This window comes from Hemiscyllium ocellatum, chromosome 7, assembly GCF_020745735.1.
Source record: "Hemiscyllium ocellatum isolate sHemOce1 chromosome 7, sHemOce1.pat.X.cur, whole genome shotgun sequence".
Taxonomy (NCBI): Eukaryota; Metazoa; Chordata; class Chondrichthyes; order Orectolobiformes; family Hemiscylliidae; genus Hemiscyllium; species Hemiscyllium ocellatum.
The window spans coordinates 93952202-93972684 of NC_083407.1; the positions used below are offsets into that span (position 1 = coordinate 93952202).

General features: G+C 43.2%; 1 protein-coding gene across 1 annotated transcript; it reads right to left on the bottom strand.

Moving 5' to 3' along the window:
• Window positions 1-2741: 2741 nt before the first annotated feature.
• arl4cb (ADP-ribosylation factor-like 4Cb) lies at window positions 2742-4813 on the bottom strand. Its single transcript, XM_060827511.1, has one exon. The coding sequence runs from the start codon at window positions 4306-4308 to the stop codon at window positions 3730-3732; it is 579 nt and encodes a 192-aa protein (XP_060683494.1). The 5' UTR covers window positions 4309-4813; the 3' UTR covers window positions 2742-3729.
• Between the last annotated feature and the right edge of the window lie 15670 nt (window positions 4814-20483).

Genomic DNA, 20483 nt, shown 5'->3' on the forward strand with positions numbered 1-20483 from the left:
AGGTCAACCACGGGCCTTCCCAACTAGAACATAGTTCTGGTTAGGGCGGGGAGGTGGCTATGTTTGGTTGCATCACCACTCAACTAATTAACTACTTTTCCTACCTCCAGTCCTGCCACCTCCAAAAGCAGAAGATTTCACCACCCCTTTATCTTCATTCACAATCTCTTGAGATTGAGGGTGACTTGCTTTCACGATGGGTGCTGTGATGGCTAATATGTTCAATGCATGGTCTGCCTGTTCCACCATATCTGGGTTAGGTGGTGCTTGAAGGGTTGGGTAGGTAAGGTGTTTACACATTCTCTCAAAAGACTCTCAATGTGCTCAGCTTTTTCCCAAATCTTGATCAGTCACAAGCCAGACTTTCCCATGAGGACCATTTGACCTCTTCAGGGTTGTTTTTGCGAAGTCCTGAAAGCATTTCTGCTAACCTCCTAGGAGCATCCTGCCACAACTGAATTCTGAATTGAGCAGTCGCTCGATATAATTGTAAAATATACAGTGAAAGCATTATACAAACACACAAGTGTACAATAAAAGCAAACTGGAAAAGATACAGGAATAAAATTTGATAGAACAGAACAGATTTATGTTTGATAGGGATGTGTATTGAGATGATCATTTTTTAAAAAAGTGCTTCTATATATGGGTATTTCTCGAGTCCAGCAGCAGTGTTATAAAGCCAATGATGTAATATTGCTGCATCCTAAAGCTTTGACGCTCATCCATAAAGAGGATTTTGCAGATTTAATAATTCATTGACAGAAAGGACCAACTCTACAACAAAATGTCAATTGTATTGTATTCCCACAGAAAGTACCCCAATGTAATATTGATTCAGCATGGGCCAACAAACCTGCTGATGTGCACTAATTAATTATATGATCTGTGTCTCCTGTGGGCGTTGAGCTAAGAACTGAACTACTTTTGTATACATTGAATTGAGTCAAAGGAATTAGGTACAGACATACTGCCTTGGGAAAATTTGTCAAGTAACGAAGGACAAATATACTACTTCTGCAACGAAACTATGTTATCTGAAAGTGGCACACACACACACACACACACGTAAATGCACATTCATGACACCCCCACATATGCAAAATCAAAAGTGCATACATGTCTTTTAATCAGTTCTTCCTAGTTTATCGGATATGGATACTGTTTCCCGCATTTTAAAGGGGCAGTACTTTCAGAAAATACTATGCTTGTTTGGGAAACATTTTTTTGGCTTATATCTCATTTTTGTCATGATGTGACATGCAAATACCCTTACTTTGTGCTTCAATGATCAATAATTGGGAACTGAGCTTTTCCAAAATAGATCAAAAATGTTTTCATTTCTTGAGAAATCATTGACCTTTTCACATTATGAAAATGAAGGTTTACAAACTTGTAATTGTCCTAATTGAGAGTTCGACAGGTGAGCAGAGAGTTGAATCTTGTAACTCTGTAAATCCTGACTAATTTGTTTAGCAGTACTTACCCTATTCATGACCTGTTATTTATGCATCAGGACGAAACAGGTTTTGTTCATGGTCTGACTGGTTGGGCTACTTAAAAGTACAAGAATGTTTAAATTAGTGGCACTGACTACAAACAGCGGTGGGTCTTGTCACAAGATGAGACTTGTACTTATGGATTTTTGCTTCCTCTATTTAGTGTGGGAGGTTCAAACAACAGAATTCTTTCATTATTAATATGGGGGTTGAGAGGAAGAGAAATTCTACAAGGAAAATATTCCATTCCTCCCCACACCAACCCCACTCCCCCTCCCACTGTAGAGGCAGATCTGTCATCTTCATTCAGTCTCTGTCTGCAGCTAAACTCAAGCAGATTTATTAGCGATTGGTTTGTGTGTTTTGTGGCATACAGCTCAGCTGGAGCTGAAATCCCAGGCCTTTGCTATTGAGTGGCACATGTGTTTGCCTTCCTTTGAAACCCCCACTGACCAAATTGTCACTCAATTTCCTTTTACTGTTTTGAAGGGCATCCACGCAATAATGAAGGATCTGCAACACATCAAAACAAAATGATTTCAGGGAATTTCAGGATGATGTGCCCTATTTACGGTGACTTTCTTAGGAGATTGTATCCCAGCAGCACGGCTTAAGTCAGAAACCAGGATGGTTTCTCTCCCCAAACAGTTGTCATTTACCAGTTATTTTACCTTTCAGCACTGTCACATCCTGCACAAAACCATCCATTTGCAGATCAAAAATCTTTGGCACTGCTTCACCTGCAGTTCTAAAGCGAATCAAGGGGGTGGTGGAGGGGTATCACTTGCAATCCTCCATCAAAACCAGTCCTTGCACCAGAATTAGACTTAGAACAAAATTTCACTCCAGCTGCCATATTGAATGCCTCAGGACAATCCTAAAATAAGTGTGTTGTGTTCTAACTGTGTTGATCTAATATTTGCAAATGTTATTCCATCTACTGATGTGAATGCAGCACAAGTGCGTTGTTTCCTGAGAATACCGGGGCTCTGTGCTGGTGCAATTGTAATCTTAATTGCATTTTTTTTTACAAATTCTTAACCAGTAAAGTCTTACAAGTCGAGGTGAAACATTGCCAATTTAAGGTAAAATGGTATATAACAAGGACAGAGGGGAGGAAGAGAAATGGAAAAGAGGGCACGCCAGTGAAGATAAAAATAACAAGAGAAGAGTTGACCTCGGGCAAGGACAGAAAACACCACATGATTCTTTTATCACAAGGGTTTGTTTTATTATCCCAAGATCATAATTCATCCTTACCGCCAACTGTATTGGTAAAAGACATTTTTAAAGTACCAAATGCAGATAAATACATAGAGTACATAATGAAATAAAGGTGAGGGCCAGCCTTACCTAAGTCAGTTTAATAATCGATTAAAAAATGTTAAACTTAAGAAGGTATAGCCGAAGAGGAGCTGCAAAAGATAAGGGCCTCCATTCTGCACATTAGCCGACCTTTGTCCGGCCCACTGATTCTCTCAAGTGGCCCAGATAGCTCAGAGGCGGCTTTTACAACAGGTTTCACGAAACCGATCAAGAGCAGAATCTCAATTCTTTTCCTCAGAACACGTCGTCTTTCCAACAGTCGAAGCCAAGTTGGGGAGGGGGGAGGGGGGGGGGGACGGTGAGTGAAAGAAAATAAAACGCAGCGATTTGGACGGTGGATCCATTTTCTGGGAAAACATCAAATACTGGAAGGGATTGTCTTTCGTATTTTTTTTGTACAAAAATCTATTCGAAAACGTCCCACGCTCGACAGCAGTCTTAAAGTGACCAGGGCAAAATCTCTTCATCTTCCCAGAGTGAAGTGTGGCGGCGGCACGGGTCCTTAAGTGGCTGGCCAGGAGGGGAAAGCAAGCACACACACAGAGATAGAGAGAGAGAAAAAAAACCCTCAGTGCATTCACAGTTTTTTTGGGGTTTTTTTTCCCTTCTTTGTGAAGCAAAAAACCCTCAAGTGCTGGCATTCCCCTCCCCAGTGCAGTGTGCTCAGCACCAACATCTAGTGTCCGGGGAATGGTGCAATGAAACAGGTTTCGATTCTGGTTCTCTGCACTCTTGCAACAGTCTAATCATGCCATCTGACGGTTGTCTTATTATTTATGTTAAATAAATATATAATCTATATATATATATATATAGATCGATCTGCACGTTTAATACAGTACCTTTGGAGCTCTCAATCACAAAGTCACTTTCTTTCCCCCAAAATATTTGCCTCCGTGTGCGCTCAGCGTTTCTTCTTCTGCCTCAGGGCTTTCCTCCGTTTCACAATCATCTCGTACAGTTTGTCCATGCCCTCCGGCAGCCCTTCTCCAATGATGGCACAGGCGGGCTGCACATGCCAAGGGGTGGAGGGGCAGAGCTCCTGCAGCGCCAGCTGCCTCTCGATGTCGCCCACCGGCAGGGACTTGGGCAGGTCCTGCTTGTTGGCGATGACCAGCAGCGGGGTGCCCTGGTTCTCCGAGATCCTGGTGATCTTGTGCAGCTCGGTCTTGGCTTCCTCCAGGCGGTCCACGTCCACCGAGTCCACCACGTAGATGATGCCGTCGGTGCAGCGGCTGTACGACTTCCAGAGCGGCCTCAGCTTCTCCTGACCGCCCACGTCCCAGAAGTGGCAGCTGATGCCCTTGGTGGTGCCGTTGCCGAGCCTGATCTTCTCGGTGTTGAAGCCGATGGTGGGCACCGTGTTGACGAACTCGTTGAACTTGAGCCGGTACAGGACGGTGGTCTTGCCCGCCGAGTCCAGCCCCAACATGACAATGTGCAGGGACTGAAACGCCGACACGTTGGAGAAACTGTTGCCCATGTCTCGGGGCTTTGTGCAGCGGGGGCTTGTTTCTTTCCTCCCCGACCCCCCCCCCCCCCTCCTTGATGTATGTGCGCGTGTGCTCCAAAGGATGGCACTTAGTCCTTCAGTGGGTATCGATCCGTCCCCCACAAATACTCGAACAGCAGCCTCTCAGTGCACGGCACACTTCGACACCACCGCATCTGCAGTTTGGCAGCTTCTCACTCTCATCTCGGGCGCGCACACGTCCCTTCCACCCCCCGAGCCCCCTTCAAAAATAAATAACCAACAAAAATCAAATTTAAAACAAAACACAATCCGAGCAATGAAGTTACTGCGTCTTTCTCTGCGTGTCCCGGTTTAAATTGTGACAGGGGAGTTGCAAAGGTTCATTGAGGTATCCCTGTTCTCACTGAGGTTGTAAAACGCAGAGATCCTTCTCTCTCTCTCTTCCCTACTCCTTCTCTCTCTCAGACACAGACAGTAATGACACAGAACCGCAGTAGCATCCCTCCACCCCCACAACCCTTGTCAGGTCACTGTAGCTTCCGCCTACACAAAATCCAGAGTCGACTTTAGCGCCACCCCTTTCTGTACTATACAGAGTTCCCGGCGCTCGTACCTCCCTGCAGTTCGCACTGTCCGTCAGGGCAAGAGTTCACTCGTCAGACGAAACCATCCCCCCCCCCCCCCCCGCCAAAGTCCTGAAAAAGAAACATACAAGTACACATTGGATCACTCAGCAATCTGTTTGCAACCCGACTTGGAAGCGACGAGTCATTTGTTTAGTTTTTTAAAAGTAAATATTTGGTAAACCTCTTCTGTTTTCCTTGCTAAACCCTTCAAGAGAGAGAGGTCATTGGACTAAAGCAAATGCCAACAGAAGATTGTCACCAAGGCAATGCTGTGTTTTAAGATTTGTGTTTATGAGCCGAAAGCAGGATGCTTCACTGGGACTATCCCAGTGATATAATTTGATAAGTGGGACTTTGTTCCTCTTCCAAATCTACATTCCTCCCTCCCCAACATCAAGAAGCAGGTGAACAGGTTATTGACCTCACAACTCTTGGTCAGATCTTACTGTCCACTAAAACCTCACCACATTCACCTCTACCAAAGTCCCTGAACTTCAAATAAACTCTTTGAATGTAAAAGCTTTTGAACACTTCTCAGAAAGCAATCAACAGCAAGTGCCCTTTCACTGCTGGTCCTGAAGGAGGGTTACACCAGAAACATCAACTGCTCCACCTCCTGATGCTACCTGGCTTGCTGTGTTATTCCAGTCTCCAGCCTTCTACCTTCATTGCTGGTAGCAGCCTCACTGTATTATGACGTTGTGATAGGCCTGAGTGAAATGTATTTTGTAAAATTCATGGCTTCATTTTTCAGTCCCTTCCAGGTTCCATTCTAGAGCTGTCACCTTTTGAAGCATTGTCATGCTCCATTTTCCCCCTGGGATTACTACATTCTTTCAGCCATCATACATATGTGGGCGGCACGGTGGCGGCACTGCTGCCTCACAGTGCCTGAGACCCGGGTTCAATTCCCGACTCAGGCGACTGTGTGGAGTTTGCACATTCTCCCCGTGTCTGTGTGGGTTTCCTCCGGGTGCTCCGGTTTCCTCCCACAATCCAAAGATGTGCAGGTCAGGTGAATTGGCCATGCTAAATTGCCCGTAGTGTTAGGTAAGGGGTAAATGTAGGGGTATGGGTAGGTTGCGCTTCGGCGGGTCGGTGTGGACTTGTTGGGCCGAAGGGCCTGTTTCCACACTGTAAGTTATCTAATCTTAACTATTTCCAAAACCATTTTGGAGTACTGTGTCCAATCTATTATTCAACAGTTTCAACTTTCTTGATCATGACTTCCAGTCTTCCTTTCACCATCATAGAGTGGTACAGCGCAGAAGAAGGTTCAGTCCATTGAACCTGTACCAATTATTTGGAAGATTTATATACGCCTACTCTCTGCCCTGCACATACTTCCACATTGAGTAAGCATCTTTGTCTGTGTTACAAAGCACTCTGACGAACAACTTACAAGTTAAGTAAGAGCAGAAAATGCAGGAAATATTCCATGGGTCTGGCAGCATCCGTAGAAGGAGAAACAGCTGAAGATCTGATGAAAGCAAATAGCTACAGACCTGACACCTTGTGAATTTGACCCTGGTAGTTCCTGAGGAGAAAGACAGATCTTTGCTTAGCTCCAAGATTTGTTCCTGACCATTTATACAAACCCCTTGGTTATATTCCAATAAGCATCTCAGCCCTGGAATGTCTTTTACCTTTGTGTTGTGACATGTTGACTATTGCTGTCCGTATATGAATCATTGTTTCTTTTCCATTCAAATTCAGCATTAAACTACTCAGATAATAATTATTCTGTACATAATGCATACATGAATATAAATTTCATTTTTATATTCATTCATGCCATGATAAGAAATATTCGCTTCATTTTACATAAATCAGTGTATGGTTCCCCATTATATTTCCAGAGGTGATGCCCCAAACAGTTCTTAGGTGAGGCAGGATAAACCTTTTTTTATTCACCTGCCCCTCGGACTGTTGCAAGAAGGTTAGTTTAGAAAGGATCTCCCTCCTTTGGATACCTTTTTTTTTAGATCAATTGGAGTTATGTTTTAAAAGGAGCCAATTTAACAAAAAAGTGAGATTATTAGATGGTAAGTGCAATAAAAAAATGCCATACATATGCACATTGGAAATAAGGAATTAATCTAACAAAAAAATCAGAGAAGAGATGAAGAGATGATGAGAAGAGTAGATGACAGGATATTGTAGTCATTACATTGTGTGATATCAGCAGCATTGATATTGGTGGGTGAGCAGTTGCTTTCAAGATGCTTGGCTTTGCAAGTCAACTGAAAGGTCTTTGTCCAGTTTTATATACGTTGCTGATTTCTGGCTTCCATCCAAGGGAGAGAAACAACATGACCAAATTTTCCTTGGTCATGTTTAAAATAAATAGCAAACTGTGTTAAACTTTAGTTCCAGTCACATTTTACTTAAACACATTGGATATTTAACTTGATTAAAATATGTGTCTGTCTGCTGAGAAATTATGGTTTATGAAACACGCCTTCCTGTTTTTCCCAGTGTAAGCTTGCTGTCAGATTGTGTGAGAGCTTCGAATTGGACCTACAGCTGAAGTGTGACACCAAATGAGGGAACCATTTCAGTTGCCTATTCCCTGCACTTATGGCAGACTGTATTTCCTAATACCAAGCCCATGAGTACATTTAAGTTTGAGATTCTGAACATTTTTTTTCTGGCTTTTGGACTTTGTCCAGCTATGGGGAAACCAGAACTCTATGCTGATCTGTATTTTATGCACACCATTGTTGCTGGACCAGGCCCATGGGTTGCACTTATCCCCCTTGCGCAGCCATGCTCCATTCGTCAGCCCAGATTACAACATAGTGTTGGGGAGTAAGGGAAACCAATGCGTCTAGAATTATTAGCACAATGTGGATATGAAACAGATCACAATTTCAAGACTGGGGATTGTGATTCCTACATGCGATCCATGTCCAATATTGGAAATTGAAAGGCAATGGAAAAAATGAGACACTTTCTTTTAGCTGGTAAAACTGGGTGTTTTCAAATTTTCTGTGTTTAAAGGACGCAGGGAGGGTGTTCCCATAATGACAGTAGTATTTACATTGTCTTAATGTATGATCTCACTCAGCATTGAGAACATTATGGAGAATTTTTTTTATTATTTGTTAATGGAACACAAACTGCTAACAATAGATGTTTTTTAATGTCTACCTTATTTCTTATTGTACAATCAGCTATCTTGTAACAATTGTTACTTCAGCTAAGATAGCTCTTGTCATCAGTCCATGACAACTCCTATACTGAATTGACAGCAATATAGATAGTAATTTGTTTAAAAGACACTGAAACATTGCAATGGATGCACTGATCCTCCAAGAGAATTCACCCACACCATCTCCACTTTGTCCCCATCAACCCTTATTTCCCATGGCTAGTCCACTCGACTGTGCAACCCCGGACATTACATGACAATTTAGCATGGCCAAGCCACCTTACCTGCACATCTTTAGACTGTGAGAGGAACCCATTGGAAACCCAAGCAGACGCTGGGAGAACGTGCAAGCTCCACACAGACAGTTGCCTGAGGCTGGAATAAAATCCAAGTCCCTGGCATTGTGAGTAACAATTACATTGGTACTTATCAAAAATTTATCAAACATAACTTCCCTTTCATAAATCCATACTGACTCTGTTCAATTGTCTCATGCCCACTTTAAACTTTTTGATTAAGAGAAGGACACTGATGAAGCAGCTGAATATAATTGGGCCTCGGACAACACCATGAGTAATTCTTGTAAAGAAATTTGGGAATTAAGATGATTAGCCCATAGTTCTCTAATTTCTTTGTCCTTCCTTTCCTTGTGTCCTTAATTGCACTGAGTCCCTTCCACTCATTACCACTGAACAGCCTTCTTTGCAAATCCTTGTATGCCTCTCTATTCTCTATCTCTGTAATCTTCTCCAGCCCCACAACCTTCTAAGATATCTAATTCTGGCCTCTTAGCGACCTGATTTAATTGGTCCTGTACTCAGGCCTTAAACTCTGGAATTCCATCCAAGTACCTCGCAAAATCACTACCTCTCTTCTTCCTTTTAAACAGTCCTTGAAACATCCCTCTGAAGTGCCTTGGATCATTTTGTTACATTAAAGGCACCATGTACATATATGTTGTTGTTGTCATTGTAGTAGGGTCATATTTTCTACTTCCCAATCCACAGGAATCACCCTGGAATCAAAGGAATTCTGGAAGGTTAAAAGCCAAATGGCCCATTTTATCTGTTGACAGCTTTTTTTCAAAACACTGTAGGCCATCAATTCCAACAGCTTGGCTGACATTTAATCCCGGTCGAGAGTGTGGTGCTGGAAAAGCACAGCAGGTCAGGCAGCATACAAGGAGCAGAAGAATTGACATGTACAGTTGGATATTTCCAATAGCATGGCCTCTGAATGTGAGTAGTTGGTTTACAGATTCACTGGCAGGTGTTGTCCAGTTTCCTTCAGCAATTCAGTAACACAGTAAGACCAGAAACTTAAACACACAAAGCAACAGATTCATGAACAGCTTCTTCCTTGCTGTAATTAGACTTCTGAATGGACAGCTCAAATGTTAAATTTAATGTTGATCTCACTCTTTGTGCACCTTCTCTGCAGCTGTAACATCTATTCTTTGTTCTCTTCTAGCACCCTAATGCACTTTGTGTGGCATGATGTGACCATAATTCTATTCGTTTTAAAATAGTGATGGAAAATGATGGACCGGATCTAAAAGTTGAAGTTCTAAATTGGAGAAGGGCTCAGTTTGGTGGTATTAGGCAAGAACTTTCAAAAGCTGATTGGGGGCAGATGTTCGCAGGTAAAGGGCTGACGAGAAAATGAGGTAACGAGAATCCAGAGACAGCATATTCCTATTAGGGTGAAAAGAAAGGCTGGTAGGTGTAGGGAATGCTGGATGACTAGAGAAATTGATGATTCAGTTAAGAAATGGAAGGAAGCATATGTCAGGTACAGTCAGGATAGATCAAGTGAATCCTTGTAAGAGTATAAAGACAGTAGGAGTATACTTAAGAGGGAGATCAGGAGGGCAAAAAGAGGACATGAGATAGCTTTGGCAAATAGGATTAAGGATAATCCAAAGGGTTTTCACAAATACGTTAAAGACAAAAGGGTAACTAGAGAGAGAATAGAGCCCCTGAAAGATAGTGTGGAGCCACAGGAAATGGGGGAGATAATAAACAAGTATTTTGCATCAGTGTTTACTTTGGAGAAGGACATGGAAGATATTGAGTGCAGGGAAATAGATGGTGACATCTTGAAAAATTTCCATATTACTGAGGAAGAGGTGCTGGATGCCTTGAAATGCATAAAAGTGGATAAATCCCCAAGACCTGATCAGGTCTACCCTAGAACTCTTTGGCAAGCTAGGAAAGCGATTGCTGGGCCCTTTGCTGAGATATTTGTATCATCGATAGTCACAGGTGAAGTGTCAGAAGACTGGAGGTTGGCTAACATGGTACCACGCTTTAAGAAACTTGGTAAGGAAATGCCAGGGAACTATAGACTGGTGAGCTTGATGTCAGTAGTAGGCAAGTTGCTGGAGGGAATCTTGAGCGACAGGATGTACATGTATTTGGAAAGGCAAGGACTGATTAGGGATAGTCAGCATGGTGTTGTACATGGGAAATCATGTCTCACAAACTTGATTGAGTTTTTTGAACAAGTAACAAAGAGAATTGATGAAGGCAGAGTGGTAGATGTGATCTATATGGACTTCAGTAAGGCGTTTGACAAGGTTCCCCATTGGGAGACTGGTTAGCAAGGTTAGATCTCATGGAATACAGGGAGAGCTAGCCATTTGGATACAGAACTGGCTCAAAGGTAGAAGACAGAGTGTGGTGGTGGAAGGTTTCTTTTCAGACTGGTGACTTGTGACCAGTGGAGTGCCACAAGGATCAATGCTGGGTCCACTGCTTTTTATCATTTACATAAATGATTTGGATGTGAACATAGGAGGTAGTGAGTTTGCAGATGACACCAAAATTGGAGATATAGTGGACAGTGAAAAAGATTATCGCAGAGTACAATGGGATCTTGATCAGATGGTCCAACGGGCTGAGGAGTGGCAGATGGAGTTTAATTTAGATAAATGTGAGGTGCTGCATTTTGGAAAAACAAATCAGAGCAGGACTTATACACTTAATGGTAAGGTCCTAGAGAGTGTTGCTGAACAAAGAGACCTTGGAGTGCAGGTTCATAATTCCTTGAAAGTGGAGTTACAGATAGGATAGTGAAGAAGGAATTTAGTATGCTTTCCTTTATTGGTCAGAGTAGTAAGTATAGGAGTTGGGAGGTATGCTGCGGCTGTACAGGACATTGGTTAGGCCACTTTTGGAATATTGCGTGCAATTCTTTTCTCCTTCCTATCGGAAAGATGTTGTGAAACGTGAAAGGGTTCAGAAAAGATTTACAAGGATGTTGCCAGCATTGGAGGATTTGAGCTATAGGGTATAGCTATAGCTGAACAGGCTGGGGCTGTTTTCCCTGGAGCGTTGGAGGCTGAGGGAGGTGCATATAGAGGTTTAAAAAATCATGAGGTGTATGGATATGATAAATAGACAAGGTCTTTTCCCTGGAGCGGGGGAGTCCAGGGCTAGACGGCATAGGTTTAGGATGAGAAGGGAAAGATATAAAAGGGACCTAGGGTGCAACCTTTTCGCGCAGAGGGTTGTGCGTGTATGGAATGAGCTGCCAGGGAAGTGGTGGAGGCTAGATAGTTGCAACATTTAAAAGACATCTGAATGGGTATATGAATAGGAAGGGTTTAGAGGGATACGGGCCGGGTGCTGGCAAATAGGACTAGATTAGGTTGAGTCAGCTGGTCATAATGGATGGGTTGGACCGAAGAGTCTGTTTCCCTGCTATACATCTCTGTGACTCTATCTATGATTCTATCTGGCTGCACTGCATGCAAAATAAAACTTTTCATTGTAACTAGGTATATGGGACAATAATAAATCAAATCAAATCAAACCTTATTTCACTGCGACTTTGGGTGGTGACTTGGTTCCAGCAATAGAGAGAGAGACTGAGAGACTTTCCTTTCCTTTATAACTGCAAGGACAGTCTGTCTAGTAGATGTTCTTAGCTGGAGCCTTCACAGCTCAATCTTGCTCAGTGGCACTGGACACACACACACACACACACACAATTCTTTCTACATATTTGCCAAGGATCCATAACATTTGCATCTGTTCCAATTGCACATTATACCCAGCATCTGGGGATGAATTTAACAGGAGATCCTTTTCCATCTTTAGCATTGTGTCTCTTTGAAATTCCTTAACATACTTTGAGGTGCAACATTCCATAACCTCTCTCAAAGCTGTGTTCAATTAACACAGGAATTTTCCAAGCAGTCACTGAATTGCATTCTCAGTTACCTTTGGCTTGTACATTCTTCTTTCAAAAAAGCCTGCCTTACTTAAAAGTCTAATAAGGAGTTAAGCAATGCAGGGCCATGATCTGTGGTCATGGCAAAATGAATCACAAAAGGTAAGTATGCAGGTACAGCAAATAATCAGGAAAGCCAATTGAATGTTCTATTGCAAGAGTAGTAAAGTTATGCTTCAATTGTGCACTGCACTAGTGAGACAAGATGTGGAGGACTGCATCTAATAATGTGCTTAGGGAAGGTTGTTAATGCATTGGAAGCAATTCAGAGAAGGCTTACTAAACTAATACCTAGAATGAGTGGATTTACCTTATGAGGAATGGCTAGGCATGACAGACCTGTATTCGGAGTTCAGAAGAGTCGGGGTAATTGTATTGAAATGTATAGGATCCGAAGTGGACAGGACTGGGTGGGTATGGGAGAATCTAGAACAAGGGATCACAGTTTAAATGCAAAGTGCTGCAAATGTAAACAGAGATGAGCAAACATGTTTCCTCTCAGTGGGTTGAGAGCCTTCGAAATTCCCTTCCTGAAAAGTCAGTATCTGCAGATACTTTAAATATTTTTAAGGCTTAAGTGGATAGATTAACAGGGATTGAAAGATTATTGGGAGTATGCAGGAACGTAAAGTCGAGGTTAAAATCAGATCAGCCACAATCACATTAAATGGTGGTTCAAGGGCCATGCGGCCTATTGCCATTCCTTGCCCCAATGTTCATGATTTCTCCTGTCTCTGTCTCTCAGGAACTCACATTTGTTCTCAGTGATTTTCCCCTTTTTATCGACCTGCAGAAATCTTTACTGTCTGTTTTGTGTCACTAACTATGTTATTCTCTTTTGTTCCTCATTATCAATTGCTTGATTATCATTTGCTGAATCTTAAAATCCCCCAGTTCTCTTCTACAATCACTGATGCACGTAAATACCAATCGAGAAAGCCTCATCTAAAAAAACGTCAACACTTTTGACTTGGTGTATTCAAAGTTCACTGTTCAATTTACAAGGCACTCATCCTTTGAGCATCAGTCAGCCTCATCCATCATCAAAATACTCACTGTGCGAAATGAGATGTAATCCTGACTGTCCTCTCCCATACTGAAGGATGAACAAAACAAGCAGTGGTAAGATATGCTACCAACAGTCGTGCTGAAAAAATGAGACAATTCCTCATTCTGTACAAGATGTTAAACCATGCCTTATGAAAGAGAGGGAGGTCAATTCGAAAGGAAATTGGTTAATCTCTTTCATATAGCTATTAGTTGTTACAGGGTTTGGGAGTTCGATGGTTGTAGTACACAATGTGGCGTAAAGAGAAATGGAGAAAATTTCATACACCACCTTGGCCAAGCAGCTTATTTCCTCTCTCTCTAAGCACCATGTACTGAAAGGGCACTAGGAATCATGGACCTCTGTGCTGTCCTATTGTTATCCTTGGTGAGATAGTGCAGTGAGTTGTCATGTCTTCTGCAATTGGCTGACCAGGAATCTCTCCCACTCTGTCCAGTCACCTTGGCCTAAGGGAAGGATTTATGAGTTAATGGTCCACTTGTCTGGCCACATCACAAATACATCTTCCTTGTCCATCAAGTCCTGGACAGAAACACTAATGAAATGAGCCGCTAGGCTTAACACAGGGATGTCACAATGACACCACAAGACATCCACAGTTTATTTAAGGAAATTGAATGAGACTGTTTGTAGTTCTCAGAGTGTCAAGGTTAAAACTTAATACAAACAAGGAGACTGTGGGATTGCTGGTAAGGCAGAGAGATGTGGCTGGAATTGTGAGGGATTGATGATGGAGTTGGGGAAATTAATGGGACAGGGTCAACATTTTGCACGTTCACACGGTATGAAAATATAGGTAGTCAGCTACAATAGCACTAATGCCTCTGAGATGAGAAGTAACATGTTTAACCATTTCTAAAGAGACTCATATACATAATCCATGCTGACAATTCTGCACTGTATTGAGAGAGCGTTGCGATGTTGGAGATGCTGTCTTATACAAGACAAATGGGCTGGCAGTGGTTAGCACTGCTGCTTCACAGCACTAGGGGCTCAGGTTCAATTCCACCTGGGAGTGACTGTCTCTGTGGAGGTTTCATATTTACACTATCTCTTTGTGGGTTTATTCCAGATGCTCCAGTTTCCTCCCACAGTCCAAAGATGTGCAGGTTAGGTGTATTGGCCATGTTAAATTGCCCATAGTGTCCACAGGGATATGTAGGCTAGATAGGTTAGCATAGGAAATTCAAGGTTACAGGAATGGGGAGGGGTGCTTTTTGGAGGGACAGTGTGGGTTCAATGGGCTGAATGGCCTGGTTCCACACTGCAGGACTTCTATGACTCTTGGGTGGCACGGTGGCACAGTGGTTAGCACTGCTGCTTCATAGCACCAGGGACCTAGGTTCAATTCCTGCCTCAGGCAACTGTCTGTGTGGAGTTTGCATGTTCTCCCTGTGTCTGCGTGGGTTTCCTCCGGGTGCTCTGGTTTCCTCCCACAGTCTAAAGATGTACGGGTTAGGTGAATTGGCCATGCTAAATTGCCCGTAGTGTTAGGTTAGGGGTATGGGTGGGTTGTGGGTGGGTGTGGACTTGTTGGGCCGAAGGGCCTGTTTCCACACTCTAAGTAATCTAATCTAAAAAAAAGTAAATTTTATTGGTACCCTGACCATTATTTATCCTTTGGCAAAGATCCCTATTGTTATACTGCTCGAGGACACTTTGAATGGCTTTTCTCATTTGACCACAATGATTTGAAAATGATATATTTTTTGATTTGGTGAGTAACTAGCTGTTTACTCACTGTGATCATGAAGGAATACATAGATTTTCTTGAGTTTAATAAAGAAAAGAGTTTTTTTTGTTACATCAAAACAAATCTAAGTGAAATAATAAACGGCTGCAATTTTCCTGCACACATTCAAAGTTCACACACAAACAACTACAATTTACAGGATAAGCTGGCCAAATTAGAGTCGCTGAAATAAGTAAAAAGAAAATGCAGTGTGTAATTCAGTGACTGAAATGGCATCAGGCCAAATTCGATGGTCTCAGGGCTTTCAGTTGAAAACTGTAAATAATGAACTTGTTCTTTTCTGGGAGAGCTTAGCGCTGGGTTGAATGCTTAAAAGCAAACTCCATCTGCAGCATGGTGATCATATTCAGCAAACAGAAATAAAGCTTACCAGGTTGGTTGGAGAGAGGGAGGGAGGCTGGAGTGCCACTCCCCAAACCATTCCCCCCTCCCATCCCTCACTTGGGACCTTCTCTCTAACTCGCTCGTCTTCAGTTCTGCTGAGAAAACATGCTGAAAGCACGAAAAGGATTGCTTTGTCATGTGATATACCTTCTTCAAAATCCAGGGCTATCTAAATAAGACCTTTGTCTGCCCATTCCCAGGGTGACTTGGTTAGCACAAGTCCCGAAAGCTACCTTATTCAGAGTCCCATTGTCAAACTGATTAGTCATAATGCTGAAAATGTGTTGCTGGAAAAGCGCAGCAGGTCAGGCAGCATCCAAGGAACAGGAGAATCGACGTTTCGGGCATAAGCCCTTCTTCAGGAAGCCTGTTCCTTGGATGCTGCCTGACCTGCTGCGCTTTTCCAGCAACACATTTTCAGCTCTGATCTCCAGCATCTGCAGTCCTCACTTTCTCCTCTGACTAGTCATAATGGACTATCTCAAATAGGTGAATACATCATCTACCAGTGGGACAAGAGAAGTGAGTCCTACACACTCCCATGAGGCCATACCATTGATGAATTTTGCAAACAGACTTTCTCTAGTCCAATAATAGGAGTGGAGAATATATAGGCATATAAATTGGTGTAACTATATCTGGCTATATCCACAGTTCATCTTTATGTTTCCATAAAGTCTGTTTTTAAAAAGCTCAGGATAAAAATCATTGTTTGACATAAGCACTTCTTGACACCTTGAAAAACAAAGAAAATCAATACATATTTATATTTTGTGGACATTGTGTGTATATTGATCGCCATGTTTCTCCATAGTGAAGCAGGGACTATATTTAAAAATTAATTGTTTGGATATGAAGCAACTTGGGGCGATCTGAATTAATGAGAGGCGATAATATATAAATGTAAATTGTTTCTCCAAATAAACCCCAACTTTGCAATCAGAGGTGGGGTGGGAGTATCAAGCTGAAACATAGGAGGCCCCTGTTTGAGCCCGTGGTAAGGTAATTTGTTGGAGCAAAATGCGTTGCCTTTTTTAATATATCTTCATGGAATTGAGGACAGGCAACACAAACACATAGTGCAAGAAGTGGAACTTTGTTTCATCCCATGGGGCTTAGAATTAATTCTCCCAAAGTTAAAGAAGTCATTTGGTTCGATCCCAAGGAAACGACTCACTTGTTAAAACAACCTTTTCACTCTCTTCAATGTTAGCTTCTTGTACCATGCAGAATTCACATGCCCAGTTATTTGAAGGTCAGTGTTGAATAAAGTACATTGTGGATCGCCCAAAACACACTCACCTGCAATACTGCTTCTCATTTCACTGAACCAGGACAGTGACTTCAGCTGAGAACAAAGCAGGCTACTGTGTTCTACATCAAATCGGTACAATTGACAGAGCATGTCAGCTGACACATGGATAGCATTACCATCATTATTCTGTACAATACTTCTGATACCTGGGCAGATGAGTTGTGGAAAATTCACACACAAGCAATTCATTTGCTTGTTAGGGCCCATCAGACTGAGTACAGCCCTCATACTAGCTGAAAGCTTGAAATGGAAACAGTTCTCGTCAAGGCAAAAGTGTATTACGTCAGTGCTTACGTTCTCTGGCTCTCCTCTTTCCTTCAGGCTGTGCTGTGTGCAATGGCACAGCTCCACAGGTTGCAAGCTTCACTATAGTGCGTAATCTTAGTGTCAAGTTGTATCCTGTCCTTACCTCCAATACTTTAGTCAGGCCTCACCACGTCAGAAACAGGAACTGTTTCTAGTTTATTTCCCTCTCTGACTCACCAGTGTCGAGGTCAGTTGTGGTGTCAACTCAGGTAATATTAAGAAATTGGACCTAGCATATTTCGACATGGTCTCTAAATTTTACCAACATGCCCCATAATTCTTATTGCTTGTTTGGTTTCTCAGCTTGCCTGGATATGCTGAACATGGGGGTGACCATTCCCACATGATAAATGCACTGAACAGACCATTGCGTCAGAATGTCTCTTGCTCGTCTTCTGGAGTGTGTTTTCTACTCATGATGGAACAAGGGCAGCCTCATATGTGTTAAGAAGAGCTATTTGAAGAAGGTCAGATTTGACCTCAACAAATGTGGAGAGTAAGCACTGGACCAGAAATACTATGAATGAATTTGCCCGCGTGTCCTACAATACCAAAGTGGTCAAATCAATACAAACACAAGCCAGTCACAATAGAGTACAGCCCCAACTTGATTAAGAACAAAATTATAATTGTTTTTAATACTAAACTGATCTTAAATACAACGGCCCCTTAACATTACAGTACCCAGTGTAGGGAAAACCACATCGAGATCGGACATGGTAGATGAGGTGTTTGGAGGTGCAGGAAAATCTCTGTTGGATGTGGAAGGATCCTTTAGGACCTTGAATGGAGGTGAGGGGTGAGGTGTGGGCGCAGGTTTTACACCGCTTGAAGTGGCAAGGGAAGGTGCCAGGGATGGAGGGTGGATTGGTTGGGTGGGGGGGATGGGCGTGGACCTAATGAGGGAGTCATGAGGGGAATGGTCTCTGCAGAATGCTGATAGGATTGGGGAGGGAAATATATCTCTGATGGTAGGGTCTGATTGGAGGTGGCGGAAATGTTGGAGAATGATGCGTTGTATCTGGAGAGTGGAGGGGTGAAAGGTGGGGACGAAGTGGGTTCTGTTCTTGATGCAGTTGGAGAGATGGGGTTCAAGGGCAGAGGTGCGGGAAGTAGAAGCAATACACTGGAGGGCATCATTGACCACATGGTAGAGGAAGTGGTCCTTGAAGGAGGAAGTCATCTGGGATGTACTGGAGTTGAATTGTTCCGCCTGGGAGCAGATACAGTGGAGGTGGAGAAATTGGCGATAAGGGTAACCTTTCTTCTGAGGGGAAAGTGAGGACTGCAGATGCTGGAGATCAGATCTGAAAATGTGTTGCTGGAAAAGCGCAGCAGGTCAGGCAGCATCCAAGGAGCAGGAGAATCGATGTTTCGGGCATAAGCCCTTCTTCAGGCCCGAAACACATTTTTCAGCTTTCTACCGAGGGGGTGTAGTCCAGGTAGCTGTTGGAGTCGGTGGCTTTGTAGTGGATGTCCGTGTTGAGTTAGATGCCGCAAATGGAGATTCAGAGATCCAGGATGGGGAGGGAGGTTTCTAAAATGGTCCAGGTGAGCTTGACATCATGGTAGAAGGTATTCGTGAAGTTGATGAACTGTTCATCTTCTCATGGGAGCACAGCAATGTAGCAGAGGAAAAGGTGGGGAATGGTGCCGGTGTAACTGCAGAAGATAGACTGTTCCACGTATCTGTCAAAGAGGCAGGCATAGCTGGAGCCCATACAGATGCCCAGGGCTACCCCTTTGGCATGAAGGAAGTAGAAGGATTCGAAGGAGGTGAGGACCAGTTAAGTCAATCGAATGAGTGTGTCGGTGGAGGGGTACTGGACGGGGAAGGGGCAACCACACAGGATCAATGTGGATTTCACCAGTTTCCTCATCTCCCCTGTCCCCACCTTATCCCAGTTCCAATCGTCCAACTCGGCACCACCTTCTTGAACTGTCCTACCTGTGCATCTTCTGTCCCACCTATCCGCCCCAAACTCGGCTCTGACCTATCACCACATCCCCCCCACTTGCATCCACCTACCTCCTTCCTGACTACCTTCACCCCACCCCCACCCCCCTCCTATTTATCTCTTAACCCCCTTGGGTCCTTCTCCTCCCCCAACAACGTTCCTAATGAAGGGCTTATGTCTGGTGTGCAGGTTTTGTGATTTCAGGGTTTCACTTAGCCAATGTACCCAGCGTCCCTTGCAGTTTGGTCAAGTTAGCAACCTAATCTGTGTTTTAGCAGCCATGAGGCTGCAACAACCCACAATGGTGAGCCCTGCTCCACCACGGTATAAGTGGCTTTGAAACAAAATGGATAATGAAGACTCAAGATGAGCCAAAAGAAACCTCAAGCTCAACGAGTTGACCTTCTCTAAAGATATATTTATTATTCATAGATGAAACATGACAGAGTTCATGGATGTATTGAGCTGTAGCTCCATTCTCATTAAATTTTTTTTAAGATTCCCGACAATGTGGAAACAGGCCCTTCGGCCCAACCAGTCCACACCGACTTCCGAAGAGTAATCCACCCAGACCCGTTCCCCATATTTACCCCTAACTACACTGCACCTAACACACAGACACAGGGAGAATGTTCAAACTCCACACAGACAGTCGCCCGAGGCTGGAATCGAACCTGGGTCCCTGGCGCTGTGAGGCAGCAGTGCTAATGACTGAGCCACCGTGCCCCCCCTAAGCCTACTGCACCTGGCATTCCCAGGCAGAATCCCATCCCAGCACTAACCTGAGTCTGCTAAGCTTCCGAGATCAGACGAAATCGGGCGTTTTCAAACTAGTATGGCCGTAGGCATCATTCTAGCTAACATTTGAATCAACCTGTTATGACACACAACTAGAGCAGGTGGGACTTGAACTTGGACCTTCTAGCCCTGAGGTAGGGACACTACCACTGCACTCTTTGTAGTTCTATTTAATTCTCACTTAATGAAGCTAATTGTAACTGAACCCCATTAAATAAATTGCAGAACCTATAGACCCATCATCAGTCAAGTGACTATCTGACAACTAATTGCCAATGTGGATTTTGGAGAAGTTTTTGCTTCTGTATAATGTTTCTCCTTTGTCCTTGTGTATCTGTTTCCATTTGCGCTGTCTTGCACTGACTTCAACCCTATCCCTTGCAGCCTCTCTATTTCTCTTTTTCCCTCTGACATTTCTTTTTGTCTCTATCTGTCCCTCCCTCCATTCTGGGAGTCCTTGGCAAGCATCCTCCTTGCTGCCAGTTTTTACATTTATAGCAGTAGTTTGGGATTGATGGGACTAATCATCGAGCAATAATAAGCCATTAAAGATCATTGCAGATCTGAAGGGTTGTGTATTCAATC

Coding starts and splice junctions, on each gene's coding strand:
- arl4cb (XM_060827511.1), bottom strand. CDS start 4,308: ATGGGCAACAGTTTCTCCAACGTGTCGGCGTTTCAGTCCCTGCACATT.